Source organism: Artemia sp. Qi Xiang Cuo, chromosome 1 (genome assembly GCF_049724085.1).
Source record: "Artemia sp. Qi Xiang Cuo chromosome 1, ASM4972408v1, whole genome shotgun sequence".
Classification (NCBI taxonomy): Eukaryota; Metazoa; Arthropoda; class Branchiopoda; order Anostraca; family Artemiidae; genus Artemia; species Artemia sp. Qi Xiang Cuo.
In genome coordinates this window covers 68,821,373-68,835,392 of record NC_142794.1, presented here as the reverse complement: position 1 = coordinate 68,835,392, position 14,020 = coordinate 68,821,373, and the positions used below count along the sequence as shown (strand labels likewise).

The 14,020-nt window shown below is 37.1% G+C and overlaps 1 protein-coding gene across 1 annotated transcript; it reads right to left on the bottom strand.

The window, feature by feature from the left end:
* Positions 1 to 7,796: 7,796 nt before the first annotated feature.
* Positions 7,797 to 8,213, bottom strand: LOC148956651 (uncharacterized). Its single transcript, XM_089091606.1, has one exon. It carries the CDS (start codon positions 8,211 to 8,213, stop codon positions 7,797 to 7,799), a length of 417 nt encoding a protein of 138 aa, XP_088947732.1.
* Positions 8,214 to 14,020: the final 5,807 nt, after the last annotated feature.

Sequence of the window (14,020 nt, the reverse complement as noted above, 5' to 3'; positions counted from 1 at the left end):
AATTGGAATTATCGGACAACAACATTACTTCTCCCCTTGTGCAGTCTTCAGACGTTTATACGAAGGAGAACACTGTTCCCTTTTTAATCATTCTTTCATTTCGTTAAACCCGTACTGACTGTTTATACAAGGGTGGCCTCAATGTTTATACAGATAGGTTAGGGAAAAAAGGAATAATATCGTCCATCAAAGAATTTCCAGACCTTTATGTTCAGATATATTCAATTAAGAGTTTTCCCTGCTAAAGTTCAAGCATATTAAAGGTTCAAGGAACACAAAGCCCTTTTCAAGAAATAATAAGAGGATCTATTGGTTTGGGTTAATGTAAATTAGAATAAAATCAATTACGGTTATTCCTAGCTTAGCTGAGCAATAGTTTGAACTGAAGGATTTTAATACCCCAGAACTCAAGCCTTGACTAGCTAGTCAAATGTAACTCTTAAGTAGAAACATTCGATAGCCTAGCATTAACTTAATCTTTTACTTTGCAGTAAACATTTTTGGATCGAACAAGTATACCATAGATATCAGACCAAAAAGAAGTTTAGAAATACTCAATATAATTACAATTATAATATTTTCCCTTTTATCTTCTTTTGTAATAAATATCAGTTGTCACTGAATTCTGAGTACCAATTCTTACCCCAAAGCCTCAGTTTATAACAAGCTACCAAATTTTTAGACCTGATAGTAGGGGCAACCTTACACTATTTTCCATGTAGTTTGCTAAACTGCAGGAATTCATTTGTTTGTCTCTAATAAGAAATTGGTGGTTGCATAATAATGGTACACCCTTTAGGTTACATTCCTTTACTATATTGTAATCTTCTAAGAAATATCTAGTTTAATATTTACTCAACCCATAAAATTTAAATTCGTTTTCAATTTGAAAGAAATTCGAAGTTTTTGACACTGGGAATGGAATGCTGAACATTTCGCACATTCTGAACTCGTCTTGTTTATTTGATATAAAGAAATCACAAATAACTAACAATTTCAACTGTTGGGTTCCCACATTGCAGCTAGTCGATTTATAAAGTTCTAGTAAGTCGTAACGTCTATAATTAACTGATATTCTATAGCCTATTGGTAGTGAACTCTCAATTTTGGAAATTGTTTTAAGCATGTCTGCAGGATTCGTAACAATAAATGGGAAACTTTTATTTTCTGCTTGAAGAACAATAAGGATTACTGTTTCTATTTTCTTTACTAATTTTTTTTATTTAAATTGAGCTTTTCGTCACTTCCTGGTTTATCTGCAATTTTAGAAAATTTATCTCATTATTCTCTCTGGATTAGACTCCATAATATGATAATACATTAGACTCGATAATACGTTTGGAAGTCTTTCCCAAATTTTCTAAACTTTTTTTTCTTTCTATTTTTAATTCCCTGTCAAGGTCACTGACTAGTGATATAGATCAGTCCGAAATATGTATTAACTTTTCATTCTTTGCCGTCAAATAATCGACTTCATGAAGAATTTTTTCTACTTCTTCTTCAGTTGCTAATCCGGTTACCCATCCTATCGTTTGCCCAAAGAGTGGTAATAGACTTCGTTTGTTTCGTTTTGTATTATCCGTCATTAATGATTCTAGTATTTTGAGAATTCCATTTCCTTCACTCAATTCTAAATGTAATAGTTTACACTAATCTATTACATATTCTTTTAGTTAATGTATTTCTCTGAGTTCTGTGAAATTCTTTTTTCCCTTTTCTGAGTCTCTTTTGACAATTTGTTCCATAATTTTAATATTTTCGATTTTCGAAGTGATCAAATTTAGGTCGTCTAAATAGGGTTACCAAAACTTTTAAGGACAAAAGTGTCCAAATCAGCCAAAAATGGACACTTTTAGTGTCCCTCTAGAAAACTAGCCACTATGAATTTTGAAAGCCTGTGAAAAAAGTGCCAAAAATCTGTGAAATTCGTCCTTCTTTGTTCCGCTACCCCGCGGTGTGTTACCTACATGAGTTCTGCAAGTATTTCCATCTTTGTCATTAACGCTACCAATTATACTAGTTAAATTTGAATATATGGCATAAAAAATCGTCATTAGAATGTCAACAGAGCGAAATTTTATATCGATTATCAATGCCACTACCTATCTTATTCGAAAAGTAAAAAAATAATCATAGAGATTCATTTTCACTTCGGCATTTTCATAAGTTATGCGAAAAAGATGTGAGTCGTTGATATTCGGTAGCTATTAAGGATCTTTAGGTGCGACAAGGTCCAAACGGCTGTAGCAACAAAATTTCTATTTTGACCTACATGGTTTTAAAGTTCAACAAAATACGTCAATCTCCTTACCCACTCAGTCAACTGGTTGGTCAAGGGGTTAAAATCATTTAACAATTCCTCTATCTTGTCGTTTTCTGAACATTTAGAAGTAAGCCAGGAGAAAAAAAAATGACGTTTTCGAGAACTAAAAAAGTGAGAAGACAAGGCTGATTGAAATAAAGTCGCTTGAGTTATACTCGATAGAAACTGGCGACAAGCGTTAGACAAAAAATCACAGCTGGAAGTATAGAATTTAAAACAGAAACATTCGCTAGCGGCTATAAATAAAATTGAGCCGCAACACAGCTTTTCTGCGAAACTCCTTTCTTTCTATGACAGCAGTATAATAAGAACCTTGTGCTTACTTGTAGATGTTGCATGTTCAACCCGCATCCAGACTCATCGTGGCGCCCAGCAGATGACGACATTTCTCCTTCCAAAGGTTTTGCTCGAGAGGGGCAGGCTCCTCCATTTCAAGCCACTGGCGATCCTAGTGCCAGCCATTTTTTCGGAATTCTCTAATTGGCTCCGGATCAGACCTGACTATTACTAGCCATGTCTTCTTTAAGCCTCCTGCCCTCTTCTTCCATGCCGGTAGTGGTAGACATTTGAGACATTTTATTCTTATAAGGTCAACTAGTCTGTGCATTGTGTGGCAAAACAATCTCAGTCTCCTGTGCTTAACAATTCCAAAGACATGTGGGCGATACTCGAATCTTCTCCTTACTTCTTTATTCGAAATTCTATCAGAGAAGTAGATACCCAGGATATAGCGCAGGCATTTGTGGTTGAATATATTCAAGCTCAACGCTTCGGCTACTTTAAGTGACCATTTTTCACATCCATAGAGGAGGACAGGGAGAACCAAAGCTTCATACACTCGGAACTTTGTGCGTGGCGATATTTCGCTCTGCTTCCATGCTTCCGTAGCTGAAGGAAGACACTCCAGTCTGACGATATGCGGCTCTGGATTCCTTCTGAAGATTTGCCGGCAAGGTTTGCCATCAATTCGAAGTATTTGTACGACTGGACGTCCTCTATCTGATTACCATTTAGGGCAACAGGGGTTTCATCCATCCCATCGGTTCGCATGGATTTTGTTTTTGGTAGGCTTATTTGGAGACCAGTCGAAAGTTCCTTGACTGCCATGTCATTTATCGTAGCCTGGGCATCTGCAACAGATTCAGCAAGCATTTTCACATCGTCAACATAGTCAAGATCCGTGACGGAGAAGGACGGGCCCACTGCAACGCCTTTATACTTGTCCAGGACCCTGAGGATCCAATCGATGACGAAGTTGAACAAAGATGGTGAAAGGACACAGCCTTATCGTACACCTTCCTCGATCAGGACCGGATCTGAAAGATGGCCATCGAATCTTACCCGGGTGTTTGTTCCAGCATAGTATGCCTTGAGCAGATTGATGATCTTCTCAGGTACACCGTCCTCTCTCATTGCTTCCCATATTGCATCACGATGGAGCGAATCAAACGCGGTAATGAAGTCTATGAAGATTTGAATTTTTTCCTGCTGGTGTTTAAACCGGTGGTCAAGGAGTTGTCACAGGCTAAGAATCTGGTCACAGCAACCCATTCTCGGCCTGAATACTCCTTGGTTGAGTCCCGTTCGTCTGTATCGGGTGTCTCTGAATCTATTTAAAGGTATGACTGCGAACAGCTTGGCAGCAATGGGGATAGGGGATATACCTTGGTAGTTTTTTCAGTTCATTAGGTCTCCTTTTTAGAAGATAGGGACAATTATTGAGGTGTTCCAGTCATCTGGGATCTATTCATTGTCTCAGCCTTCAGTTATCTTGCTATGAAGTTTATCCATCACCACCTCAGGGAGAGCTTTCAGTAGCTCGGCAGGAATCCCAGCTATTCCTGGGCTTTTAGGATTTTTAAAAACTTGGATCGCCTTAATTACTTCACCCCTGGAGGGTGGGTCCGTACAAACATTTCATAAGCCTGGTTGTGTGGGGGGTTCTGGGGTGCAGTAAGTGGTTGATTACTATTGTCTTCTGGTCTCGATAGCTCTTGGAAGTGAGCACACCATCTTTCGATATGCTCCTCGCTACTTGTGAGTATTTTCCCATCCTTCACCTTAAGCGAGAGGATGGTAGTTTGCTTCTTCTTCCCAGTGCATTCTCCAAGTATCTTACTGAGTTTTCGTGTATCGTACCGTTATGCGGCTCTTTCCATGTCACTGAGAACATTCGACGAGTAGGTTTTTTTGTCAGCTCGTCCCGATTTGTGACATTCTTGCCGTAGCACTTTGTATGTGAGGGATTTCTTGTTGGTCATTTCTTTTTTCTTGGCAGAGTTTGAGTGTCCTTTCTGAGATCCACTTCTTGGTTTTATGCTTGACAAACCCAAGTATGTTTGAGGCAGGTTCATTGATGTGGTCCTTGAGTTTGCTCCATTTCTTCTCAATCTTTATCTTAGGGCAGTTGGGGCACTGATCAGTCGGGGTTGTCTCCTCGGTAAGATTGTGTCAATAAACATTTAATCGAGCACAGGTTCCAGCAGCCGATATTCAGGCCTTGTCTTCTTGATAAGACGGTAGCTAGCATACTTTTCGACGAGAACGCCATTCTCGTCGCATTGCATAATACCGGGGATGCCGTAGCCAAACTTTTAATCATCATATTTGTCATCATTATTGAGCGTTTCTTGGGGATAAGGTACATCACAAGGTCCCCAGTCTTGTGGTCACCCAAAGCGCGTTGGCCATCACCTTGCTCAGCGTGGAGCTCGGTGATGTTTACATCCCTTCACCACTTTGAGGTGCGCTAGAAGACTTCCTGTGCAGCCTTGGGACGAAGAGTCAAGCCTCATTGCCATGATGCCCACCACCGCCGTGGAAATTTCCAGGCTTAGCTACCCCTTTGCTCCCACTTAGAATCAGTAATAGGCTTCAGAAGGCTTATAATATCAGCCATATGCACACGGCTACACGCCAAAGGGATTTACGCGGGACGTGCCAGCAGGGAATGGTCATTCACTTCTTCTTTTCAGCCTTTTCAGTGGCCTTGGTAACTTTGCCACCAGCATTAGGTAGATCCTTGAAGTTGACCGACTTGATGACAAACGACAACCGTAGGATAGAAGAAAAAGACGGATTTGATAGTTCTAGCATACCAAATTGGTTAAGACTTTAGGTCTACAAAAAATTAAAAAAGAAAAACAGGTTTTAATTTCTATAAAGCAGTGAATACATGCTTTATAGACACTGCTTTATAGAATTTTATGTATTCACTGCTTTATAGAAATTAAAACCCGTTTTTCTTGTTTAATTTTTTTGTAAAGGGAAAAGCAGTGTGGTCTAAGAAATTATTTAAGACTTTAGGTCCTATTCGGTTGATAAATGGTGCTTGCGCAGGGAACGAAAACATCTAAGAAAAATCCCTAAGCCGTTACCAAAGCTTAAAAGTAAAGTACAAATTAAAAAAAGTAAAAAAAAGAAGAAAATAAAGACATTCGATTTTTGATTTGGAAAAATGTCCAAAAAGTGTCCTTTATTTCAAAAAGCTGCCTTTTTTGATCTAATAGTGTCCCGGTGTCCTTCAGAGTGAAAAAGTGTCCAAAAGGCACTAAAAGTGTCCATTTGGCATCCCTGCGTCTAAATCAGATCTGAGGCTTTCCCGATTGACATACCATATTACCTGATGTATTCCGTTAACTGGGTAAATTTGACCAATATCCTTGAAAGCTATTTGGCTATGTATTGCTGTTTCCTTAAGCATTATCCCTTTTGTTAACAAGGTCAGCCAAACAAACAGGGTTCCAACCATTTCTAAAATGTTTTTATGTCTTTTAGTTAGAGCTTAATATGGCTGGCTACAAGTGTATTTTATTTAAAACTTTAGAAGGGTCTTTAATTTTACATACCCATGACACAATTAGCAGTGAGAAAGTTGAATGTCTTATAATATAGTATTCTAATTCCTGTGAATATCGACCTCCTGACCGTTGCTGTGTGGATATACTTATTACCCCATACCCAGCGTATGTTCCCATTGGTAACAGGACTAAAATTTGTAATCGCCGTTTGCACTTTCATACCAGATTAAATGCGGTGATAACGAATTATTCTAGACTTAGTTTTGCAGATCTTGACCGCGGGGATTGTTGCTTGTATCCAGGCTTTCCCTTCTATTATCTTACAGTAATTTGATTTTAAGTGATGTGCAGTTTAGAGTGTATAATCTTTTTAACGAGTGATGGGAGGGTCATCCTGCACACTCACCATAGCGTTCCTTTAGACCAAACCGACAATCTAAGGATTTGGAATATTTCGTCCTGTGGGAATTGCCCTACTGACCTTCGTTGTATGGTTTTGGTTCTTGGTGGAATTTCGGTGTCGACCCTTGAACACTTTCACACCAATTTAGTAAGAAAGGAAACCAAGTTATTTATTTTTCAGGTTGCGGATTTTAAGGGATTTTGTGTAACTCCTGAGGATACAGGTTTGGACCAGCCCTTTGAAGGCTTAATTTTAGAATAAGGTAAGTTTATTAGTTATTAGGTTTTGCCATTTTTCCGTCGAGAGAATCCTTTAAACTAGGAACTTTATAATTTAATGGTTTTATTTTAGCTTTTCTTTCATGGATGATTCTTCTCTCCTGTTCGTAATTATTACTACTTGTTTGCACAGAAGTATTCCCTTCCGAATTCATCACTGTCAATCCTGTTATCAGTTTGTAATTGGGATTCTGCTATACTCAATTCTGTATCTGTTTCTGGGCTACTAGAATCACTCAACTCACTCAAAGTGCTTATGTAAGGTTGATTTATACTTTCCTAATTATTTTTATTTTCTTGGTTTAATACTCTTCTTTTTAAATTACGATGCCAAATTTTATGGGGGGTATCTTCCTCTATCAGTGTTTTATTCGTTTGTTCCCCTTCAATTTCGTCTGTTATAAGGTCTAAAGGTTTTTCCTCTACTTTTGACCTTTGTTTCGGAATTTTGGGGTTCTTGGCTAAGACCCTTTCTTGGTCGTTTATCTTTTTAAGTTGTCTTCTATTTACTAGCCGTCTTTTAATAGTTTTTAACTAATGTAACAAAAAGACGTTTTTTTTTATAACTCCCTTAACACGAGATAGGGTCCCTATAAGAATACTTTTTTGATCAACTTTCTTGAATTATATACACTAAATTATTAAGTCAGATTTTGATTTCTAATATTTTTTTTGCTGTATTGTGCTGCTTGGCTCTTTCGGGCCCTTTTTAATTCATTAATACATATTTGTCGGCTGACAAATACTTTTTGTACGAGATTAGAAACCCATTCATCTTCAGAACAAAACCCATCCCTCGGATTAGAAACAATACAGTCGAATACAGATTTAGCTTCGAAAACATGGAGTAGGAAAAAGGGTGTATATTTTCTGCTAGCATCTATACTAGTGTTTAGCGCTAATTGTATGAATGGTAAGAATCCACTCCAATTTCCTCTATGTGTCTCGTCATGGTAATGCGTTAGTATTCTTTTTATACGTTTTACTCTATTTTATGCTAACCCATTTGATTGGGGGTTCCTAGGCGATGAATGTATAAATTTGAATCCTAATGCTTTGGCCATTTCATTAAAGGTTTTGCTTGTAAAGCATGTAGCATTATCCGACAGTAGGAAATCCATATTTCCGAAATGTGATATGATTTCTTTCATCATAAATTTCATCACTGATTTCGACCTGAGGTCTTTGGCTGGTGCCATGACTGTATACTTAGTGGAATGCTCTACTGCGATAATTATATATTCGTCACCGTCAGCGCCAATTTGCAATTTTCCCGTGGTATCCATTGACCAGATATAAAATGGGTGGTCGGGAAAAACACTTTCTTTTAGTTTAGGACATATAGTGCTAACCTTACTACTCAAACATAGATCACAGTTCTTTACTGCCTCCTCAACTTTACAGTACATATTTTTAAAAGCACAACTTTGTTTTAAGTTATTCAAAGTTTACACAGTCCCCATGTGTGCTCCTAGGAAAAGGCTCGTATGCATAAGACTAATGATTCCACTAATTAGTTTTTCGGTAGAGTAATTTTAAATTGTTGCATCTGTTTTCTTTTCTCTGAATCATCTATTGTGTACAATAACCCATTCACTAGTATCAATTGGAGATTTCTTAACCACTTTACAAAAAAAAGGATTCCCTTTCCCCAAATTTGAAGTTTCTGGTGTGTTGTTAATTTGATATCTGCCCAAAACGTCAAATTTTGGAAATTCTTCCTGCGGATTACCCCTCTTGGTGCCTAGGTCTGCGGGTATTCCAGACTCATCCCAATTATCTGTGCTAGTGACTCCTTCTATAGTCCTAGTCTTCGCAAGCTCCACCACGCGAGCTTGTCGTATCCTTAGCGGTTCGCCCCTCTCGGAGTCCGGATCTGTGGGAGTTTCGGACCCAGCCCAAATACTCATTGTGCCATTAACCCCTTCTATAGTTCTGGTCTTCGAAAGTTCCACCGACAGAACTTGTCGTTCACAGGATTCAAATTCACTCCCCTCTAAATTTGACCTGCTGTCAGTAACACACGCGCGTGTACTGCCCTTTACTTTTACCTCATCCAGTTTGCCATGAATATACCCAGAGGTCAAGCATCTATTCCTGACAGGCCTGTTCCCGCTTATAGAAGGAAGATCCTCTCCAGTACTACTACTGAATTCACCCCTTTCTGATGTTTTGATAGCTCCGGGAATGCTTGAGCTACCAATATTTGACTCACATGCCTCATAGGGCCTGGTCAAACCAGTCTGGCTCGACTGTTCATTCATACCCTCCTTAGACTTCTCATTATTTTTATATGTATCCTGGGGAGATTTTAAGCCTAAGCGTGTCGTAGATAATTTCAGAGACCACACTGCCTTTCCATGACGATAAAATAAAAGTTCCAAATAGGGATAAAATCCTTTTTAATAGACAGAGTATGTTAATTCACTAAAATACCAAAGTTTTACTAATGATGACGGTCACTGTATATTTGACCGAAATATCTGGTATTTTTGTGAATTTCTATACACTCTCTATTAAAAAGGATTTTATCCCTATTTTGAACTTTTATTTTATCGCCTAAGCGTGTATTTTCTAATTCTATTATTTAGTTGATTGCCACCTCAATTTCAGGTTCTTCTAGTTGGAATCTTTTCATCTCTTCTTTACTTATCCCAAAGAAAACAATCGGGACCTCGTCCCCTAATAGGGCTAAATACTCTACTTCTAACTCATCAAGATTAATTGACCTATTTTATTTAACAAACTGTGAGCTAGGGCGACTCAAATAGTCAGCAGAGTTTCTGCTAGTGCTAATATGATGATAAGTATATAAATTGTGGTCTAAGAGAACCGCAATTCTATATAATTTTGAGTGAAGGTCTTTGAACCTCTTAAGATACGTGAGAGCAGCGCAGTCTACAAATATGTGAGTTCTCGTTGCCCATAAATATCCCATTTGGAAGTGCATTAAACTTTGTACTAAGGCAAAACGTTCCCTGTTGTGGTTATCAAACCTAGAGGCTGCACCACTCAGAACCTTTGAGTATGTCGGCACTATTCGAAATCTATCAGTTGTTTTGCATCGTTGCATTAAAATTGAAGCATTACTTTTTTCCGATGCGTCCGTGACAAGGTAAAATTCTTTGTCTTTATCAGGAAATACTAGAAAAATACTATTTGGATTTAATAATTCTGTCTTTAATTTCTCAAAGGCTGCGCTTTGTTCTGGGCTGAAGATAAAAGGAGCGTTTTTTCTAGTTAGTCGAATTAAAGGTTTGGCTAATTTTGCGTAATTGTGATAGAAACCTCTGTAATAACCTGCTAAGCCTAGGAATGACCTAATTCCTGTGACGTCACTCGGTGGTTTTAATTTCGTTATAGCTTCTAATTTTTGGGCGTGTGGTTTTACTCCTTTCGTGGAGACTCGGAACCATAACAAGTCACATTCTTGCAAAAAAAAATTGGGATTTATCAATATTAAGCCTTAAACTGAATTTTATGGCCTGTTTTAAAGTTAGTTCAATATGTTTCAAATGTTCTTCAAAGTTCCCTGAAGTATGTATTGTCAAGTCATCTGCATAACTTGACAAAAATGAGGAAAATTCGGGTACGTAGACCTGATTTAAAAATTCAAAAAAGGCGCGAGGTGAGAAAACTGACCCTTGTAGTACGCGTTTAAATACATAAGAAATTCCCTTATTTGAAAAACTAAAATATTTTTGGCTTTCTTCAGCTAAGTTGTGTGGTAAGGTGGTTTCTACGGTATTTGATGTGATGTAGTGGTAGATGCCTTTATTCTCCCTTTATAGGGGAGATAAACTATGGCCCTAAGGTAATTAAACTATTGTAGCGTGCCTTAGGCTATTACCAGACTAATGAGGTGTACCAGCTGGGTATATTCAAGGGACTAAATGTAGATTGTAGAGAGGTTGGCTATAACACAATAATTTTATTAAGTTAACATATATTAATGTCAGATATGTATATATATATATATATATATATATATATATATATATATATATATATATATATATATATATATATATATATATATATATATATATATATATATATATATATATATATATATATATATATATATATATATATATATATATTCCACTGGGACTGACTGTCCCAAGTAGACCACAAGTCTCAGAAAACTACAATTATATATAATAAGATACTTAGAGAGTAACAATGATCCGGCAAGATTCCAAGGTATTTCTAAAACAACGGACCAGAGGTCAGTCCGGCATAAAGTTAGTATCCGTCTACCCCTACCCATAAAATGTATCTTCTATACATTTTTATCAACCACAACTTCCTGGATCCAACCGACGCAATAGCTAGGAAGTGGGGATTTCTCAATTTCCCGTTAAGCAGAAACTTGGCAGGATATGTTCCTTATCTTAATAAAAAGTGGTATTTCGAAACTTTGTATTTGCGTCTTAATATATTTTTACTAAATTCCAAATTAACTCAAATTAGAAGGCTTTACCACAGTTGCAGTGACTAGACCACTTTTCTAATGTCAATTGTTGAAACGAAATTGGTTTTATTAGATAGGTCAGAGATGACCTCTGTAATTCTTCGAATCACTTTTTAAAGATGAGTTATGTGTTTATCCTTCCACTGCGTAAAAATCACTGATTTAATACATGCAATAAAGTAGGTAGTGTCAATAACCCGCCAAGAGTACCGGTGGGAAAGCCGTGTCGTGTCTATGAGCAAGCATAGAGTACGATTGGTAGAGCCACAAGCATATTTCATGTCATTTTGAGATACGTAAAAATAAGTTGAATAATTTCTAATTCCAGAAACAATTCATTCCAAAAAAAGTGCTACTATAAACAATGTTTTTCTAATAGTAAAAGTCACGACTAATATTTCTATACCATTCTCATTTTAAATTTGGAAAATATCAAATGTGAATTTTTTATGTTATAAGTATGTTTCAGGTTATTTTAAGACATGTAAAAAAAGTTGAAAAAAATACCATGTTAAAAAAAGTGCTACTACAAACGATATTTTTCTAATAGTAAAAGTCACGACTAACATTTCTATATCATTCTCATTATGTATTTGGAAAACATTAAATGTGATTTTTTTTTAAATATGTTTCATGTCATTCTAAGACATGTAAAAAAAGGTTGAAAAAATACCATGTTAAAAAAAATTAAAAAAAATAAAAAAAAATTAAAAAAAGTATAAAAAGGGGGGAGGCAAAAAGTTGGAGGGAGGGGGCTCCTTGGAGGCTCGGAATAGGGGACCCTTGGAGGTTGAGGTCCTTGGTGATTAGGGTCATTGATGGTTGCGATCCTTGATGCTTCAAACCTATAATCATACACTAGTTGATTTCTAAGGATTTCAAAAGATTGTGCTGAATTTCTTTATTAAAATTCTTTTCTTGGCATCTAAATTTGTTAGTGTCCACTTTTTAGTATGCTACAATGTTAGAGCATATTTTATATTGACAACACCGTTCAAATGGTACTTGTGTATTATACAGAACACATCCGAGAAGTAAAGCTAGGTCAAGTCACAAGGTCATCTTGTCATCGTTAATCGTTTCCGTAGATTGATGCCAACGATGTTATTCTCAATTAGCAACCCCTTCGGGCTTACCTTAACTGGTATGTAGTTTAACCCTTTTTTACCGTCTTCATACAATCCAATTTGCAAATGCTATACCTTTTTTCGCAATTGAGTTAGCTTTTACGCAAAATGGTACAACTTTCAAGTTGAAACAATAATGACTATATCATACAAGTTTCGTGAATTGAGTTAGCTATGTTATCGCTAAATGATATAACTTTATAGTTGAAACAATTATGACTCTATCATACCATCATTCTGTAATTACCCATGGTGCATTCTTAACCAATGGAGTACCTTTTTCACGAATTTAGTTAGCTTTTACGTAAAATGCTATAACTTTCAAGTTGAAACAATTATGACACTATCATACCATCGTTCTGTAATTACCCATGATGCATTCTTAACCAAACCCGATGAGATGCCCTTAAGCTAGAGGTTATCAATCTCTTTGACAGGTTTTAACTCAGAAAGATGTCCGACTTGCCTCTATCGCTAGTGGAAACTATATTTTATAGTAAAAATTACGCATGCTAGTTTCGTATCTATTATTGTCTTATGGAGTACCGTTAGTAGAAACATCTCTGATTAGCCCAGAAAATAGGTGTTGCCTCAGAAACCCGTCTGGTTGCTTTATACGATCTCGTTCCAGAATATTTAGTTCCAAATATAACATGCACGGTCACTTTATAGGTCCATTATATAGAGGGTTTGGTCGCTTTATACAACCTCCCCTTGGACCTTATATATACACACTATTCATATGAAGTTTATACGACCGCCCACTCCATAAAAACCTTATATGCCCTCATGGCATAACTTACAACCCTATCCCCAGGGCGCTGGGGGTTGTGTCACCCCTAGACACGCTATTATATGTTCTTTGAACTATTTTGAACAAAATCGCTATCTCATAATTTCAATCAGATGCGTTTGGTGAAAAGAGGGTTAGTGAGGGGGGGGTCTACATGCCCTCTATCACTTTTGACGCTTAAAAAGGAACTAGATTTTCTAATATTTAACCAAATGAGCATCTTCTAAAGTTAAACAACCATCCCTTCCATAAAAACCTAAAATGCCCAGCAGTATAACTTACAACCCTCGTCCTTAGGCTCTGGTGGTCTGTTTCAGCCCCAAAAGAATTGTTATACGATCTTTGGAATATTCTGAATAAAATGACTGTCTCGAAATTTTTATCTGATGTATTTCAGGAAAACACGACATAATGATGAGGAGGGGAGTAACTGCCTTCTGATCACTTTGGGTCTTGAAAAGGGTAATAATGAGTCCCCTCCGAAGTACATACAACCACCCTTTCTATAAAAAATTATATGCCCTAGGGGCCGAACTATGATGGATGAGCGGGGGGGGCGTGTTGTGGCTCCTCTCAAATCAGTTTTGACTCTTAAAAAGGGTACTGTAACTTCAATTTCAAATGAGCCCCATCTGAAGTTTATGCGACCAGCCATTCCATAAAACCTTACATGACCCCAAGCCATGACTTAAAACCCTATCCCCAGGGCACTGGGAGGTTATGTCAACCCAAGAGTCATTGTTTTTGTTCTTTGTACTATTTTGAGCAAAATTACTATCTAATAATTTTAATCAGATTTGTTTGGTGAAGAGGGGTAGT

What these genes read in the sequence shown, in the direction of transcription:
- LOC148956651 (XM_089091606.1), bottom strand. Translation starts at nt 8,213, where the DNA reads ATGTACTGTAAAGTTGAGGAGGCAGTAAAGAACTGTGATCTATGTTTG.